Source organism: Oncorhynchus mykiss, chromosome 3 (genome assembly GCF_057628025.1).
Source record: "Oncorhynchus mykiss isolate SJ-2025 chromosome 3, ASM5762802v1, whole genome shotgun sequence".
NCBI lineage: Eukaryota > Metazoa > Chordata > Actinopteri > Salmoniformes > Salmonidae > Oncorhynchus > Oncorhynchus mykiss.
The window spans coordinates 59,284,530-59,300,514 of record NC_143024.1 but is presented as its reverse complement, the minus strand read 5'-3'; the positions used below and the strand labels follow the sequence as shown (position 1 = coordinate 59,300,514).

At 43.1% G+C, this 15,985-nt stretch overlaps 1 protein-coding gene across 7 annotated transcripts in view; it reads right to left on the bottom strand.

The window, feature by feature from the left end:
- LOC110520058 (protein TANC1) overlaps positions 1-15,985 on the bottom strand; it is a 285,120-nt gene that overhangs the window by 148,457 nt on the left and 120,678 nt on the right. For all 7 annotated transcript variants that reach the window (XM_021597049.3, XM_021597043.3, XM_021597046.3 and 4 more), the window contains one exon: positions 13,510-13,617. In XM_021597049.3, the coding sequence (XP_021452724.3) occupies positions 13,510-13,617 (108 nt within the window). The remainder of the gene's footprint in view (positions 1-13,509; positions 13,618-15,985) is intronic.

Sequence of the window (15,985 nt, the reverse complement as noted above, 5' to 3'; positions counted from 1 at the left end):
AGTGTACCGTAGAGAGTGGGAGTGTGAAGTGGAGAGTGGGAGGGTGCAGTGGAGAGTGGGAGTGTGCAGTGGAGAGTGGGAGGGTGCAGTGGAGAGTGGGAGTGTGCAGTGGAGAGTGGGAGTGTGCAGTGGAGAGTGGGAGTGTGCAGTGGAGAGTGGGAGTGTGCAGTAGAGAGTGGGAGTGTGCAGTAGAGAGTGGGAGTGTGCAGTGGAGAGTGGGAGTGTGCAGTGGAGAGTGGGAGTGTGCAGTGGAGAGTGGGAGTGTGCAGTAGAGAGTGGGAGTGTGCAGTGGAGAGTGGGAGTGTGCAGTGGAGAGTGGGAGTGTGCAGTGGAGAGTGGGAGGGTGCAGTAGAGAGTGAAACAGGTAGAGCCAGTGGTATGTTCAGAGAGGAGTTACCACATAACTTTCCCAGGTAAACTGGGAAGTGGACATGACGGTGCAATTGACAGTTAGCCACCCTGCCGCTGCTAGCTCTGTGATTACTGTTATTGGCGACAGACAGTCAAACACTTTTCAAGTCAAACCAAAGAGTTCTTCAAGCCCTTTCACTCTTGACACTCTGTACTTAACGTTGAGGGATAGACAGACAGACGCTCAGAGACATGCCAATGGCAGACCTGACAGTCGTCTGGATGCAGTCACATTTACAAAGTTTTTCCTCAAAGTGTCTAGAAAATAACGGAGGCTTATATGTGGTATGAAAGGTTGTAGAGGGGAATGTAATTTTTCAAACAAACCTGACAATCTGCAAGTCAGGTGATGTGTAAACACCATCTAAACCATGCCGTGCCATTTGGGACGCACTCTGTGGCTAAGCTGTAAAGGCAGAGCAGAGAATAATGAAGACTCATCCTTTAACCAGGGGAGACACAAACAAGCACACAAAGACTTTGCCTTTCCTTTTAATTGAAGGAGGACCATACAAAGGGCGTAAAATGCCATGGAAAGGGATTCAAATATCAATGGTTACAGTTAACCATAATTAGGGTCCATCTAAGCTGTCATAAAGATATTTTCATCTTGAAAAGGGACCAATGAATCATAACTGATGTCTGTATCCCAATCAGCGTTCAAACACCTCTTCATAAAGTGCCATCTACTAAAGGAGAGGTTTTAAATGCCGTGTGAAATGAAATACAGAAAAGATTCAGACCGACAGTACTGTAGCTTTGGGCTTTGAGATTCAAGAGTGAGAGATTGAGCGATTCGGCCTAAGAAGAAGCCAATAACATACTGTAGTCTATCTATGTGGTGACAATAACATGTGGCTCATCACATGTACAGTAGTGATGTTCAGAGGTGAATTGGACCTGGACCACTTGGGACCACTTGACCTATAGAACCGATTAATCTAACTCTTCCCAGGCAATTTTTCCCATACTAACGTGCTGTTTGAGAGACTGATAATTTCTGATAAATCTGTGGCTAATGAAGACCGTCTTTAACATGCATGTAACTGGTGATGATGTCATAGGCGACAGGTAGCCTAGCAGTTAGAGTGTTGGGACAGTAACTGAAAGGTCGCTGGTTCGAACATCCGAGCCGACAAGGTGAACCCAGGACCATCGTCTGTCTGGGCTAATAGAGAAGACTAATTCGCTTTTGGGAAAATGCCCCCTGGTTAAAGATACAGTTAAGAATGTCACCATATGAACTAAACATATGAGATACAGCTAGGGCAGTGGCGGTCATAACATTTTGTAAGATGGTTATTGTCATGCAAAAGCCTGCTTATAAGTGCCAGTGTCACGGTAATTGACAGTTAATTACCATAAACACGTTTAGCATCTCCAGGCCTCCATGCATACTGGCTGCATACAAGCCCCTTAGGCACGCCTTTGGAACATCCACATTTAAAAAGGTCTAAATATACACCATCACAATAAATTATTTATTTTAGGAAGGTTACGATTTGAAGAAATTATATTTCAGAAGAACAGAATATGAGTTGGCCTACTGTATGTTATCTGGCTATGTGCCATGCCATAGGCTGTAGGCTCGTTCATTTAGTAGACAAGATATGCTTATAACTCCTGTGCCATTATTTTATATTATATGATTTTATAGTCAGATTAATATACAGTGCCTTGCGAAAGTATTCGGCCCCCTTGAACTTTGCGACCTTTTGCCACATTTCAGGCTTCAAACATAAAGATATAAAACTGTATTTTTTTTGTGAAGAATCAACAACAAGTGGGACACAATCATGAAGTGGAACGACATTTATTGGATATTTCAAACTTTTTTAACAAATCAAAAACTGAAAAAATGGGCGTGCAAAATTATTCAGCCCCCTTAAGATAATACTTTGTAGCGCCACCTTTTGCTGCGATTACAGCTGTAAGCCGCTTGGGGTATGTCTCTATCAGTTTTGCACATCGAGAGACTGACATTTTTTCCCATTCCTCCTTGCAAAACAGCTCGAGCTCAGTGAGGTTGGATGGAGAGCATTTGTGAACAGCAGTTTTCAGTTCTTTCCACAGATTCTCGATTGGATTCAGGTCTGGACTTTGACTTGGCCATTCTAACACCTGGATATGTTTATTTTTGAACCATTCCATTGTAGATTTTGCTTTATGTTTTGGATCATTGTCTTGTTGGAAGACAAATCTCCATCCCAGTCTCAGGTCTTTTGCAGACTCCATCAGGTTTTCTTCCAGAATGGTCCTGTATTTGGCTCCATCCATCTTCCCATCAATTTTAACCATCTTCCCTGTCCCTGCTGAAGAAAAGCAGGCCCAAACCATGATGCTGCCACCACCATGTTTGACAGTGGGGATGGTGTGTTCAGCTGTGTTGCTTTTACGCCAAACATAACGTTTTGCATTGTTGCCAAAAAGTTCAATTTTGGTTTCATCTGACCAGAGCACCTTCTTCCACATGTTTGGTGTGTCTCCCAGGTGGCTTGTGGCAAACTTTAAACAACACTTTTCATGGATATCTTTAAGAAATGGCTTTCTTCTTGCCACTCTTCCATAAAGGCCAGATTTGTGCAATATACGACTGATTGTTGTCCTATGGACAGAGTCTCCCACCTCAGCTGTAGATCTCTGCAGTTCATCCAGAGTGATCATTGGCCTCTTGGCTGCATCTCTGATCAGTCTTCTCCTTGTATGAGCTGAAAGTTTAGAGGGACGGCCGGGTCTTGGTAGATTTGCAGTGGTCTGATACTCCTTCCATTTCAATATTATCGCTTGCACAGTGCTCCTTGGGATGTTTAAAGCTTGGGAAATATTTTTGTATCAAAATCCGGCTTTAAACTTCTTCACAACAGTATCTCGGACCTGCCTGGTGTGTTCCTTGTTCTTCATGATGCTCTCTGCGCTTTTAACAGACCTCTGAGACTATCACAGTGCAGGTGCATTTATACGGAGACTTGATTACACACAGGTGGATTGTATTTATCATCATTAGTCATTTAGGTCAACATTGGATCATTCAGAGATCCTCACTGAACTTCTGGAGAGAGTTTGCTGCACTGAAAGTAAAGGGGCTGAATAATTTTGCACGCCCAATTTTTCAGTTTTTGATTTGTTAAAAAAGTTTGAAATATCCAATAAATGTCGTTCCACTTCATGATTGTGTCCCACTTGTTGTTGATTCTTCACAAAAAAATACAGTTTTATATCTTTATGTTTGAAGCCTGAAATGTGGCAAAAGGTCGCAAAGTTCAAGGGGGCCGAATACTTTCGCAAGGCACTGTAATTGAATTTAGCGGAATAAAATAGAAAGGACATTTTAACCATTCTGGAGTGAGAGCGCATAAGAAGTGGCTATGTTGAGCGTAAAAGTGATAATTTGAAGCAGGTCCTATATGCTAGCTTTAGTTATTTGGCAACTTTAGTTACTGATACAAACCTTAGAATTTCTTAGAAATCAAAACACATATGGGCTGCATGATGCGACTATAGCCTATTGATGATTTGAGAAGGTCTTCAAAGGGGGTGACACTCTAGACCCAAACTGCTACAGACCTATATCTATCCTACCCTGTCTTTCTAAGGTCTTCGAAAGCCAAGTTAACAAACAGATTACTGACCATTTTGAATCCCACCATACCTTCTCCGTATGCAATCTGGTTTCAGATCTGGTCATGAGTGCACCTCAGCCACACTCAAGGTTCTAAACGACATCATAACCGCCATCGATTAGAGACATTACTGTGCATCCGTATTCATCGACCTGGCCAAGGCTTTCGACTCTGTCAATCACAACATTCTTATTGGCAGACTCGACAGCCTTGGTTTCTCAAATTATTGCCTCGCCTGGTTAACAACTACTTCTCTGATAGAGTTCAGTGTGTCAAATCGGAGGGCCTGTTGTCCGGACCTCTGACAGTTTCTATGGGTGGGCCACGGGGTTAAATTCTCGGGCCGACTCTCTTTTCTATATACATCAATGATGTTGCTCTTGCTGCTGGTGATTCTCTGATCCACCTGTACGCAGAAGACACCATCCTGTCTACTTCTGGCCCCTCCTTGGACACTGTGTTAACTAACCTCCAGACGAGCTTCAATGCCATACAACTCTCCTTCCGTGGCCTCCGACTGCTCTTAAACGCAAGTAAAACTAAATGCATGCTATTCAATCGATCACTGCCCGCACCTGCTCGCCCGTCCAGCATCACTACTACTATCACTACTCTGGGCGGCTCTGACTTAGAATACGTGGACAACTACAAATACCTGGGTGTCTGGTTAGACTGTAAACTCTCCTTCCAGACTCACATTAAGCATCTCCAATCCAAAATTAAATCTAGAATCGGCTTCCTATATCGCAACAAAGCATCCTTCACTCATGCTGCCAAACATACCCTCGTAAAACTGACCATCCTACCGATCCTCGACTTCGGTGATGTCATCTATAAAATAGCCTCCAACACTCTACTCAACAAACTGGATGCAGTCTATCACAGTGCCATCCGTTTTGTCACCAAAGCCCCATACACTACCCACCATTGCGACCTGTACGCTCTCGTTGGTTGGCCCTCGCTTCATACTCGTCGCCAAACCCACTGGCTACAGGTTATCTACAAGTCTCTGCTAGGTAAAGCCCCGCCTTATCTCAGCTCACTGGTCACCATAGCAGCACCCACTCGTAGCACGCGCTCCAGCAGGTATATCTCACTGGTCACCCCCAAAGCCAATTCCTCCTTTGGTCGTCTTTCCTTCCAGTTCTCTGCTGCCCATGACTGGAACGAATTGCAAAAATCTCTGAAGCTGGAGACTCACATCTCCCTCACCAGCTTTAAGCACCAGCGGTCAGAGCAGCTTACAGATCACTGCACCTGTACATAGCCCATCTGTAAACAGCCCAACTATCTACATACCTCATCACCATACTGGTATTTATTTATTTTGCTCCTTTGCACCCCAGTATCTACCTGCACATTCATCTTCTGCCGATCTACCATTCCAGTGTTTAATTGCTATATTGTAATTAATTCGCCACCATGGCCTATTTATTTCCTTAACTTACCTCATTTGCACTCACTGTATTAGGACTTTTTGTTTTCTTTTGTTCTAATGTATTTTTGACTGTTCGTTTTGTTTATTCCATGTGTAACTCTGTGTTGTTGTATGTGTCGAATTGCTACGCTTTATCTTTGCCAGGTCGCAGTTGCAAATGAGAACTTGTTCTCAACTAGCCTACCTGGTTAAATAAAGGTGAAATAAAAACAATTAAAAAGGAGCATGCAGCCCCTTGCTGCGCGACAGGTGATATTCCGCCCAAACTCTGTATGCAATGGGCTCTCTAACCTTGTTCCTGCAGCTACCCAGTGCTTCATTTGAGTGAAATCTGTTCCGAGAAAATCGATAGTAACACGTTTTCACAACAAAGCATATTTAACTACACTGTTGACAGCCCCTCTCTCTATGCGCTCGAGAAAGGAATGAACGAGAGAGAGGAGGAGATGGAAATGTAGAGTGGTGATATATTCTGTAGCTTAAGGTAATGTGTCAGCCTATTAATTATGAAAATAAATAATACATCCCTATTATTAGGCTATTCAAAATAATATACAAACTCACTATAATTGTAGGCTAACTCTGTAAGCCGCCCTGCACAATCAATGAACCAACAGCATCGCCTAGGCCTATATGTTCTCTCCCAGACTCATGGATAGAAAGTTTGGAGCGTAGCATAAGGAAACCAGTCCATCCAGTATGCTTAATAATGCAGACCACACTCAAAGGTGATTACTTGAATTGGTTTAATTTTAAAGTTTAGGTTAGACCAATTATGTACCAAAGACATCTTAAATCAGTTGCTTTTTACTCCCTTCACAGAACAGCGCAAACTGGCTCTAACCAGAATAGAAAGAGGAGTGGGATGCCCCGGTGCACAACTGAGCAAGAGGACAAGTACATTTGTAATGAGTACGATGGGAGACAGAGTGCTGGTTTCAAGCGCAGGACGCAGCAGGTGTTTATTTGTAAAGGACCACAGGAGGAGGCAGGTAGCTGGGTCCAGGGGCAGGCAGAAGATCATACACAGGGACTCCAAAAAGTTAACAGTACAGGCAGGGAAAAGGCTAATAAGGTTTTCCGGGAGATCAGGCAAGAGGCTGATGACAGGAAATCTGATAGGCAAAAGTACTTGCAAGGAATAGGCAAAACAAGTTGTTAGTGAGGATGGCCAAAAACTACAATACACAATATGAAAATAAACAGAGCTCCGACTAGAATGTGTACCAAAACAAACAATACCTCACAATGATGGGGTGCAAAGAACTGAACTAAATAGTGTGTGTAAATGACATACATGTTTGTGAACAGGTGATCAGAATTCAGGTGATTGGGATCTGGAGAGTGAGCTGCGTTCAGGGGATATATGTGTTTGAGAGTGTGAGTTGGAAGCTGATGTTGCAAAATTAGAGTGTCTAGTTTGAGAAACAGACGCCTCACAAGTCCTCAATTGGCAGCTTCATTTAATAGTATCCGCAAAACACCAGTCTCAACGTCAACAGTGAAGAGGCGACTCTGCCTAGAAGGCCAGCATCCCGGAGTCGCCTCTTCACTGTTGACATTGAGACTGGTGTTTTGCGGGTACTATTTAATGAAGCTGCCAGTTGAGGACTTGTGAGGCATCTGTTTCTCAAACTAGACACTCTAATGTACTTGTCCTCTTGCTCAGGTGTGCACCGGAGCCTCCCACTCCTCTTTCTATTCTGGTATCAATTAGCCTTTTAAAATGATAAACTTGGATTAGCTAACACAACGTGCCATTGGAAAACAGAAGTGATGGTTGCTGATAATGGGCCTCTGTACGTCTATGTAGATATTCCATAAAAAAAGCTGCCATTTCCAGCTACAAAAGTCATTTACAACATTAACAATGTGTACAGTGTATTTCTGATCAATTTTATGTTATCTTAATGGACAAAAAATAGTGTTTAAAAAAGATAGTAACTACTAACAATTGGATATCACAAAAAACACACAAGGATATTTCTAAGTGACACCAAACTTTTGAATAGTAGTGTACATTTGCAAAGAATTCTAAAAACCTGTTTTTGCTTTGTCATTATGGTAGACGGATGAGGGAGTGAGGGAAAAAAATGTATTTAAGCAATTTTAGAATAAGGCTGTAACGTAACAACATGTGGATTGGTGTGTTGAATTAATCATCACCTTAGAAAGCACTGTCCATTTTGCTGTTTTCGGCTTTGAAACAACATCCACAATGACCATGTTTTCCACTCAACTTCTTTCTTCAAATTGATCGAGCACCGAGAGTTGAGTTTTAAAATCACGATACGGTTTTGATGATACGGATTTGATGTGATTTTCCATTGCATTTGCATTGCTGTCAGAGTAGTTACAGGGACAACTGAGCCCTGAGTACCAGGCCATTAGCAACCTGATGGTCGTTAGCGAGTTGTATACTACCAAGGCATGTCCAGAGTGCATAAGAGGAGATTACCGTGACTCAACGGTCATGTAGAATTTTACTGCGGTCATGACTCAAGACTGATGGTGTGGCGGTAATACGGTCACTGCAACAGCCCTAGATACAGCAAATGTTTACAGTAGACGATCAATTAGTTCCATCCAAATCCACAACGAATTAACCTCTTGAGGTTGCCGATAGATCCAAAAGTGCATGAATGTCGCAAGAAACACGGACGTGAAATGTTTCAGCCACTTTTTCAAATCCCTGATTTAGTAAGAGTGAAAGAAAAGGCAGAGGGGATAGAGCATGAGAACAGAGAGAGAAAGAGGAACAGGGAGACAACAGAGAACAGAGAGAGAGAGAGAACAGAGCAAGAGAACCGAGACCTATGGTTCAGACCTGATTGACAGAGAAATACCTCGAGGTCTGTGACCACTGCTGTCTTTCTGTTTCATACACACACACGCAAAATGCATGACAGACACTTGCATGTCCACACACACACACACACACACACACACACACACACACACACACACACACACACACACACACACACACACACACAAGCCACTGGTGTGCAGGAAACTGTATCCATCTTCAAAGACAAATCAAAGTGAGATGCCTTCACTCCAGTCCAGACACACATTTATTTTCTTAGACCCAACCCCATCCTCCAAGGAAAGACCATTTTAAAGCCCAACAAAAAAACAAATGGAGGACAGAAACCATGTGCCTGAGTTGTGGTATCCATTAAATACAACATAAAAGACTGAAATTGTTATCTTAAAAAGACATCCAGCTTTTCCTGTGACATCCAGCACATAGACAAATCATTCAACCCCCCTACAAAGCCCCTAGCTGGGAATTGCCAGGCACCTCACAATACAATATTATCACAATACTTAGGTACCGATACAATATGTATTGCAATTATCACAATTCTATATGTATTGTGATTATATACTGTGATTTTATTGCGATTCGTTGTTCCAAACATAATGCTCACTATATGTCTGCCTCAAAGGGACAAGAGAGAGCCATGACAAAACTAGTTTTGATCAGTCATGGAAATAAAAGTGCTGAAAACAAATTGGTTCCCTATCAAAACGACACGATCAAAACGACACGATATCGTCAAAAAATATATAAAGATATGTAATTGCATCGACTTTTTCCCCCCCATCACTACTGTCCGTTCTCTTCAGTCACCCAGTAGTCTCTCTCATTCACTCCCTCTTTCTCTCTTTCATTATCCATCCATTGGCATTGCTGTGAAACCTTGTAAATCTCCTTGGAAAGGAGATATCGTTCAGAAGAAAAAAAGGCTCTTCACAACTTGTCTGAGCCGCTGCGCTGTTGATCCTGGTCTAAATGTCACACAGTTCTCATGCTGCAAACTTCAGATGGAAATTCCACTCATTCCCATTCCGATCCTCTCTGACAGCATTCCACAGTTACACTGACGATGTTGCAAACCCTCTTAATTGAACCCTGGTGGTCACATGATTAGCATAACCTCTCAGAACCCACCAAATATGTGTGTCAGTCAGTGTAGTTGTCTGTCAGTGAGACATTACTCCCACAGAACTAACACAAGCTCATTGTTGACATGAGAGTGGATGAACGATGGTTGAAACAAGCACACATCCCCAAGTACATTTCAAGTCACACAACTTTAAAGGACATTCAAAGAGGAGTGTGATCTCACTGGAGTCTGTGTAGAGTTTAGAATGAGAGGTGAAACTCTATAGCAGTGTGTGTGTGTGTGCACCTGGGCCTCACGACAGCTGAGCCGTACCAATTAGGCCTCGTTACAGAGTTCTTATGAAGTGCCTAATTGTACATGATTTATTCTACATGATTGTCTGCCATTACTGAAATATGTTGACTAATTCCTCATGGCGGTGTTATTTCTCGGCAGTCCAAATTCTTTGTGCTCTAGATGAGTGCTCTAGATGAGGCGTAAGAAGTATGGGAGGCTGGCTGGTAGAGGTACACACTGCATGCATTAGCAGCCCCAGAACATGCCCAGAGAAAGCTCCCTCCACAGTCCCTACAAGCGCTGAGATGTGTACTACGGCTCGACTTGTCATTTTCCCCTGCTGTTCGGGTTAACTTCACATGCGTTCCAAATGGCACCATTGTTTCCCTACTTAGTACACTACTTTTGACCAGAGCCCATGTCTCTGGTTAAAAGTAGTGCACTACATAGGGAACATGGTGCCATTTGGGTCGCATCCCTTTCCACCAGGTCAGTCAGATGGTTTAGAATCCCCATGGCCTGGAGAAGTAGTAAGGCTACAGCAGAGATGTCCGGAGGCCTCCAGATCTGCCACAGTCATGTAGAATTTCCATTGCGTGAAAATCCCATTTTGGCACAGAGCTGAAACCCTAGAGGGGAGTGCTGCACTGAGCGTCTCTGTATACACAGGCTGTAGCACATGCAGGGTTAAGACAACGCTGGGCCAGCCCACTCCTGTAAACACATGTTGGTGGCAGAGTGCTGGTGGATGAGGAGCTGGAGGGGTTCTGGGATCAGCAAGCCCACTGTGAAAGGCCAGCCAGGGGGAATTGGGCTGGAGGGGTAAAACATGAGGGAAATGTACGGTACTCTGAGGAGGGTGGAGGCGTAAACTCAGGGCAGGTTATATTGGGCTTTGTTTGATGACAAGGAGTCCGGGACTGACTGCACTTGATCCCCCCAACATTCAACAAATGTACAGTGTTACGAGCCTGTGCACCTTAAGTAAGCTGCTCACTCTGAGACTCGGCCCAAATTGCACCTCATTCCCTATTTAGAGCGCTATTTTTGACCAGGCTCTAAAGTTTTTGTTTAAATCTAAATCAAAAACAGCCTAATGCCCGATCTCATAATTTAATTACGCTGAAAAACGGCACTTACAATAGAATTTAAACATTTTTACCTCTTGAAATGGGAAACGTGTTTGTTATCAAGGTGAACATGCGCTCATTATGATAGGATGTTAAAATTAGTTAAAATCCAAAGTTTAGTTTTTTTACTCACCATCACAATTTAAATTATATCACTGCCAAAGTTTTTGCTTGGTGGCCAAAGAAATGTTCTCCATTGATCAATACGTAAAGAGTAATTTATGGAAGCGAATTAGGAACCACTTTGGCCAACCCATAGACTAGATGTCATAGCCATACATTTCTGGAATATTGTCAGGCATTACATGCATTTGAGCAAAGATGCAGATGTATGTACTGGCCTACACACAATACCCAATAATGTCAAAGTGGAATTATGTTTATACACATTTTTACAAATAAATTAAACATGTAGAGCTGTGCTCTATAGTAATCAATTGTACTCTACTTGTACTCTACTGCTTCTTAAAACTGAAGAAGGGCCCATGCACTCTTGATCTTAAATTCGGTCTTTAACTTGTCATGGTCTCAATTCACTGGATCTTGGGACCAATGCCCTGGTATAAATCTTGGTCTTGGTTCCTGGATATTCCCTTTGGTTTAAAAACCATAGGCCACCCAATTTGAAGAAGACAATGCTCTCTGATCATTGGCTGATCACTCCCAGCCCATAGGAATCCCTACCCAGTTAACTACTTTTAAATGGTGGAAGCCCTCAATGGCAATCTCTATGATTGACACTTGACACCAAAACGCCTGTTATTTTAAAGATAGGTAAAGTGATAATAAAGTGATAATTGAATCTAATAACAAATTAATTAATTAAGCAACATTTTGTTTTTTTGTTTTTGGTTATTAAACAACTAATTGACCTATATCTGTTCAATTACTTGAATTCATTTTACTTATTTCTTTGTGTGAGCCCAACGCACCATTTCTCTAGACACTAGAGAGAACTCAAATAATTCACGAGAGAAATCAAGTCAAGAACTATGTGGGACGCTCAGCTGAAGGGAGTTGTAGTTTTCATCAAGCAAATATTCAACCTAGTTCAGCACAGCAACGTGGTAGTTAACTACAATGGCCATAATCCATTGCACCTGTTTTTACCGGCTAAGACAGAGACGGATTTACTTTTATGCCGGGTATGTTAGGTTAGATACACACAGACCGCATAGACCCGAATGAGATAGGAATGTACACAACACAACGGCGAGAGAGATAGAGACAGTTCGTGAAGGTATGCCTTATCTACTTTGAAGAACTAGTCAAATGATTTTCAGACAGCTCTGCAGCATACTTTAGCACGCTAATCTAACTAAATAGAATGACAAAAAAAAGTACAGTATGAGGAGCACAGAGATAACGTTAGATGGGTCTGTCTGGCTGGCTGCTACTGCCTGAGCAGATGATGACTTTAAAAGGAATGAAAAATAATAAAGTAATAAAATCTAAGTAATATTATTTTTCCGTAGCAATTTCCTATTGTTCTATTCTACATTTAATTTAAAGATTTTGAAAATCTGATAATAAATCATGTTTTTACTATTTTGTTAATTTAGTATGCAAATATTGGGAATTGATGGGAAATGATGTAAATATATCACTAGCCACTTTAAACAATGCTACCTTATATAATGTTACTTATATAATGTTACTTACCCTACATTATTCATCTCATATGCATACGTATATACTGTACTCTATATCATCGACTGTATCCTTATGTAATACATGTATCACTAGCCACTTTAAACTATGCCACTTTGTTTACATACTCATCTCATTTGTACATACTGTACTCGATACCATCTACTGTATCTTGCCTATGCTGCTCTGTACCATCACTCATTCATATATCCTTATGTACATATTCTTTATCCCCTTACACTGTGTACAAGACAGTAGTTTTGGAATTGTTAGTTAGATTACTTGTTGGTTATTACTGCATTGTCGGAACTAGAAGCACAAGCATTTCGCTACACTCGCATTAACATCTGCTAACCATGTGTATGTGACAAATAAAATTTGATTTGATTTGATTTGATTTGAAATACATTTTCCAAAAATCTGTAATAGGTTAATCAAAATGATCACTACTGTGCATGGTTCTCCCTTTTTATGCTGCCATGCAATGTTTTTATTCGATTACAGGTATGCCAACTGTCTGAATACAAAGTTGTACAGAGATGACAAATAACCAGTTATAAGGACACTCCTGAATTACAATTAAAGTGTGGTGTGCTTTCTGGCGCCTCGTGACTGCAGTAATAACACCCAAGTAGGTGCTACATTTTGGTAGTGGTGAAGAGTAGCTAGCTAGCTACTAGCCCAGTTGCTAGTACAGAACTCTGACGTCATCTGACTGAGTCCTACTGCGAAGCCACTGACGGCGTGGATGGCGAGACACGGTGATGAAAACGTGCTGCCTGTCTCCTCCTGGCTCTCCCCTTGACCACCTCCTCCCTATGGTGACCTCACTCAAGCCATGAACGTTCTCAACCTTCTGTCTCTTGACCGTCGATCTACTCATGATGATTAATGATGTTGTTTTTAAATTGCTTGTTTTTTTGTGTTTTTTTTGTCGAGATGGAACCTGCAAGTTTTGTTGAACGGTGTGTACCATGTGTATCCTGTACATACGACAAATAAAACTGTAAAACTATCACAGCCAAACCCCAACAAACCCCATAGAAACACAAACACAGTACACTCACCATTGTGAGAGGACTCTGTCTTGCTATCAGCCACCTTCCTCAGCTCTGAGATAATGGCGTCTCCAGGAACACGAGGGCTCTCCACATACTTGGGCTTCCTGATTGGACCTGCAGTCAGAGCGCAGCGAGAGAGAGAGAGAGAGTTCTTGCTGGATGAACTTTTTCCAGATGGGGTTTGAGAGATGATGAGTGTCCTAGCGGGACGGGCTCAGGAGAAACAGCGAAAGAGAGAGAGAGAGAGAGAGAGAGAATAGCTCCCTGTGCTGATAGCAGCTCTGCTCTGTCTGACAGCCCTGAGAGAGAAAGATCCGCCTGCAGAGACACCCAGCAGTAACACACACAACGGCCAGTTCAGGGGAATGCATATGTGTGTGTATCTCAGTCTGACTGTGAGTGAGTGAGTGAGTGAGTGAGTGAGTGAGTGAGTGAGTGAGTGAGTGAGTGAGTGAGTGAGTGAGTGAGTTAACAGACAGACAGACAGACAGACAGAGAGAGAGCACATACCAGTAGGGTACTGCTATGCGCTTGTATGTGGTGTGCCCCTGAGGTAAGTTAAGGGTGCTGCTTTGGCGTGGTTTAAAAAAATCAGGTGTTGTTTCTAGGACAGGAGCTAAGGATCTTCATGAGGGTTTCTGTTCTGTCCCCTTGGTGAGGATGACCGAGATTAGTGTGCATTTCCTCGCTGACTGACAGGAATAGAAGCAGCAAATCCCAGTGCTGAGCAGAACACTGCGTGCATCCCGAATGGAACCCTATTCCCTACATAGGGCACCACTTTTGAGCCCACAGGGCCCTGGTCAGTACACAGTACAGGGTGACATTTGGGATGCAGCACTATTCCCTGGCTGTTGTTATGATCCCAAACCCTGACGCACTGGCACCGCCGGAAGCATCAATCTCTAGCAACTTTAGTGTGTGTGTGCGTGCATGCCTGTGTGTGTCCCTGCATGCCTGTGTGTGTCCCCACTCATACCTCTGCTCCGGGGGCACAGTGCAGGGCCATGCCACTCAAAAAGTGTTTGCCTGCTATTCTATTCTCCCTGAAACAACAGAGCTATCAAAGGACATCTTTGAACAACTATCCTTTCACACACAGACTGCCTCTCACAGCCATGAAAAGACAGCATGATGGGCCATGATAGATGTTTACACATTGTAAGTACACAATGTATGCCTAAGAGCATCCATACATTCATCACAGCTAATATAGTACAGGCCTACACACCCAAAATGTAATGCATAATTTAATGCCGTAACAATACCTAAGTATCACTAAAACACGAAGACAGAAATCCTGGTTGGTAAATAAATAAAAACATCTGTGGGAGCAATCAATCTGACCAAAAAGCAGTGGTGGAAAAACATCAAATAACAGGAAGTAAATGGACATTTCAAATCCATAAGAACAGTATGCCATCCTTCCCTCTACGTTTTCTCTCACATTGACCTACTGTAACCCAATCTAGTTCTCCTCTAGTGTTCTCTAATCAGATGACTGCATGTGTAACCCCAGCCATAACAAAAAGATTAGATGGGGAGAGAGAGATTGTCTTTTGTTATTACCGCATCATCCACCCCCCAACCCCACCCCCTCTGTGTGTGTGTGTTGTCTTGTGCATGTGTGTGCATGCTAGCTCTCCCTCCCTCTGACTCAGGTTGAACATTGGGCTGGCCAGCGCTGTGCTATGCTGCTGTGAAACCATCCCACATCCCCCAGGTGTGATCTTGTCCTCAGATACGGTTTCAGCCAGCAGCCAGCCATGTTAATGGAACAGGAACCAACCACCAGTCACCACCACGCAGATTTAGCTTGATTCATACTGCCACCTATGGATTTAGGACTTGAAATGCATAGAGCGTAGCCAGGGCTACTTACAACCCGTAGTCCCTGCGGTTATACACTATATATACAAAAGTATGTAGACACCTGTTGCTGTCTGGTGTATCAAATCGAGCACACAGCCATGCAATCTCCAAAGACAAACATTGGCAGTAGAACGGCCTTACTGAAGAGCTCAGTGACTTTCAACGTGTCGTAGGATGCCACCTTTCCAACAAGTCAATTCATCAGATTTCTGCTCTGGTCAAAAGTAAGATATGTTATTGCGAAGTTGAAATGCCTCGGAGCAACAATGGCTCATCCGCAAAGTGGTAGGCCACACAAGCTCACAGAAAGGGACCGCCGAGTGCTGAAGCGTGTAAAAGTTGTGTCCTGGCCTCCCGAGTGGCGTAGCGGTCTACGGCACTGCATCGCAGTGCTAGAGGCGTCCCTACAGACCCGGGTTTGATCCCAGGCTGTGTCACAGACGGCCGCGACTGGGAGACCCATAATGCGGCACACAATTGGCCCAGTATTGTCCGGGTTAGGGGAGGGTTTGGCCGGCAGGGATGTCCTTGTTCCATCACGCATTAGCGACTCCTTGTGCACGCTGACTTCGGTCGCCAGCTGTACGGTGTTTCCTCCGACACATTGGTG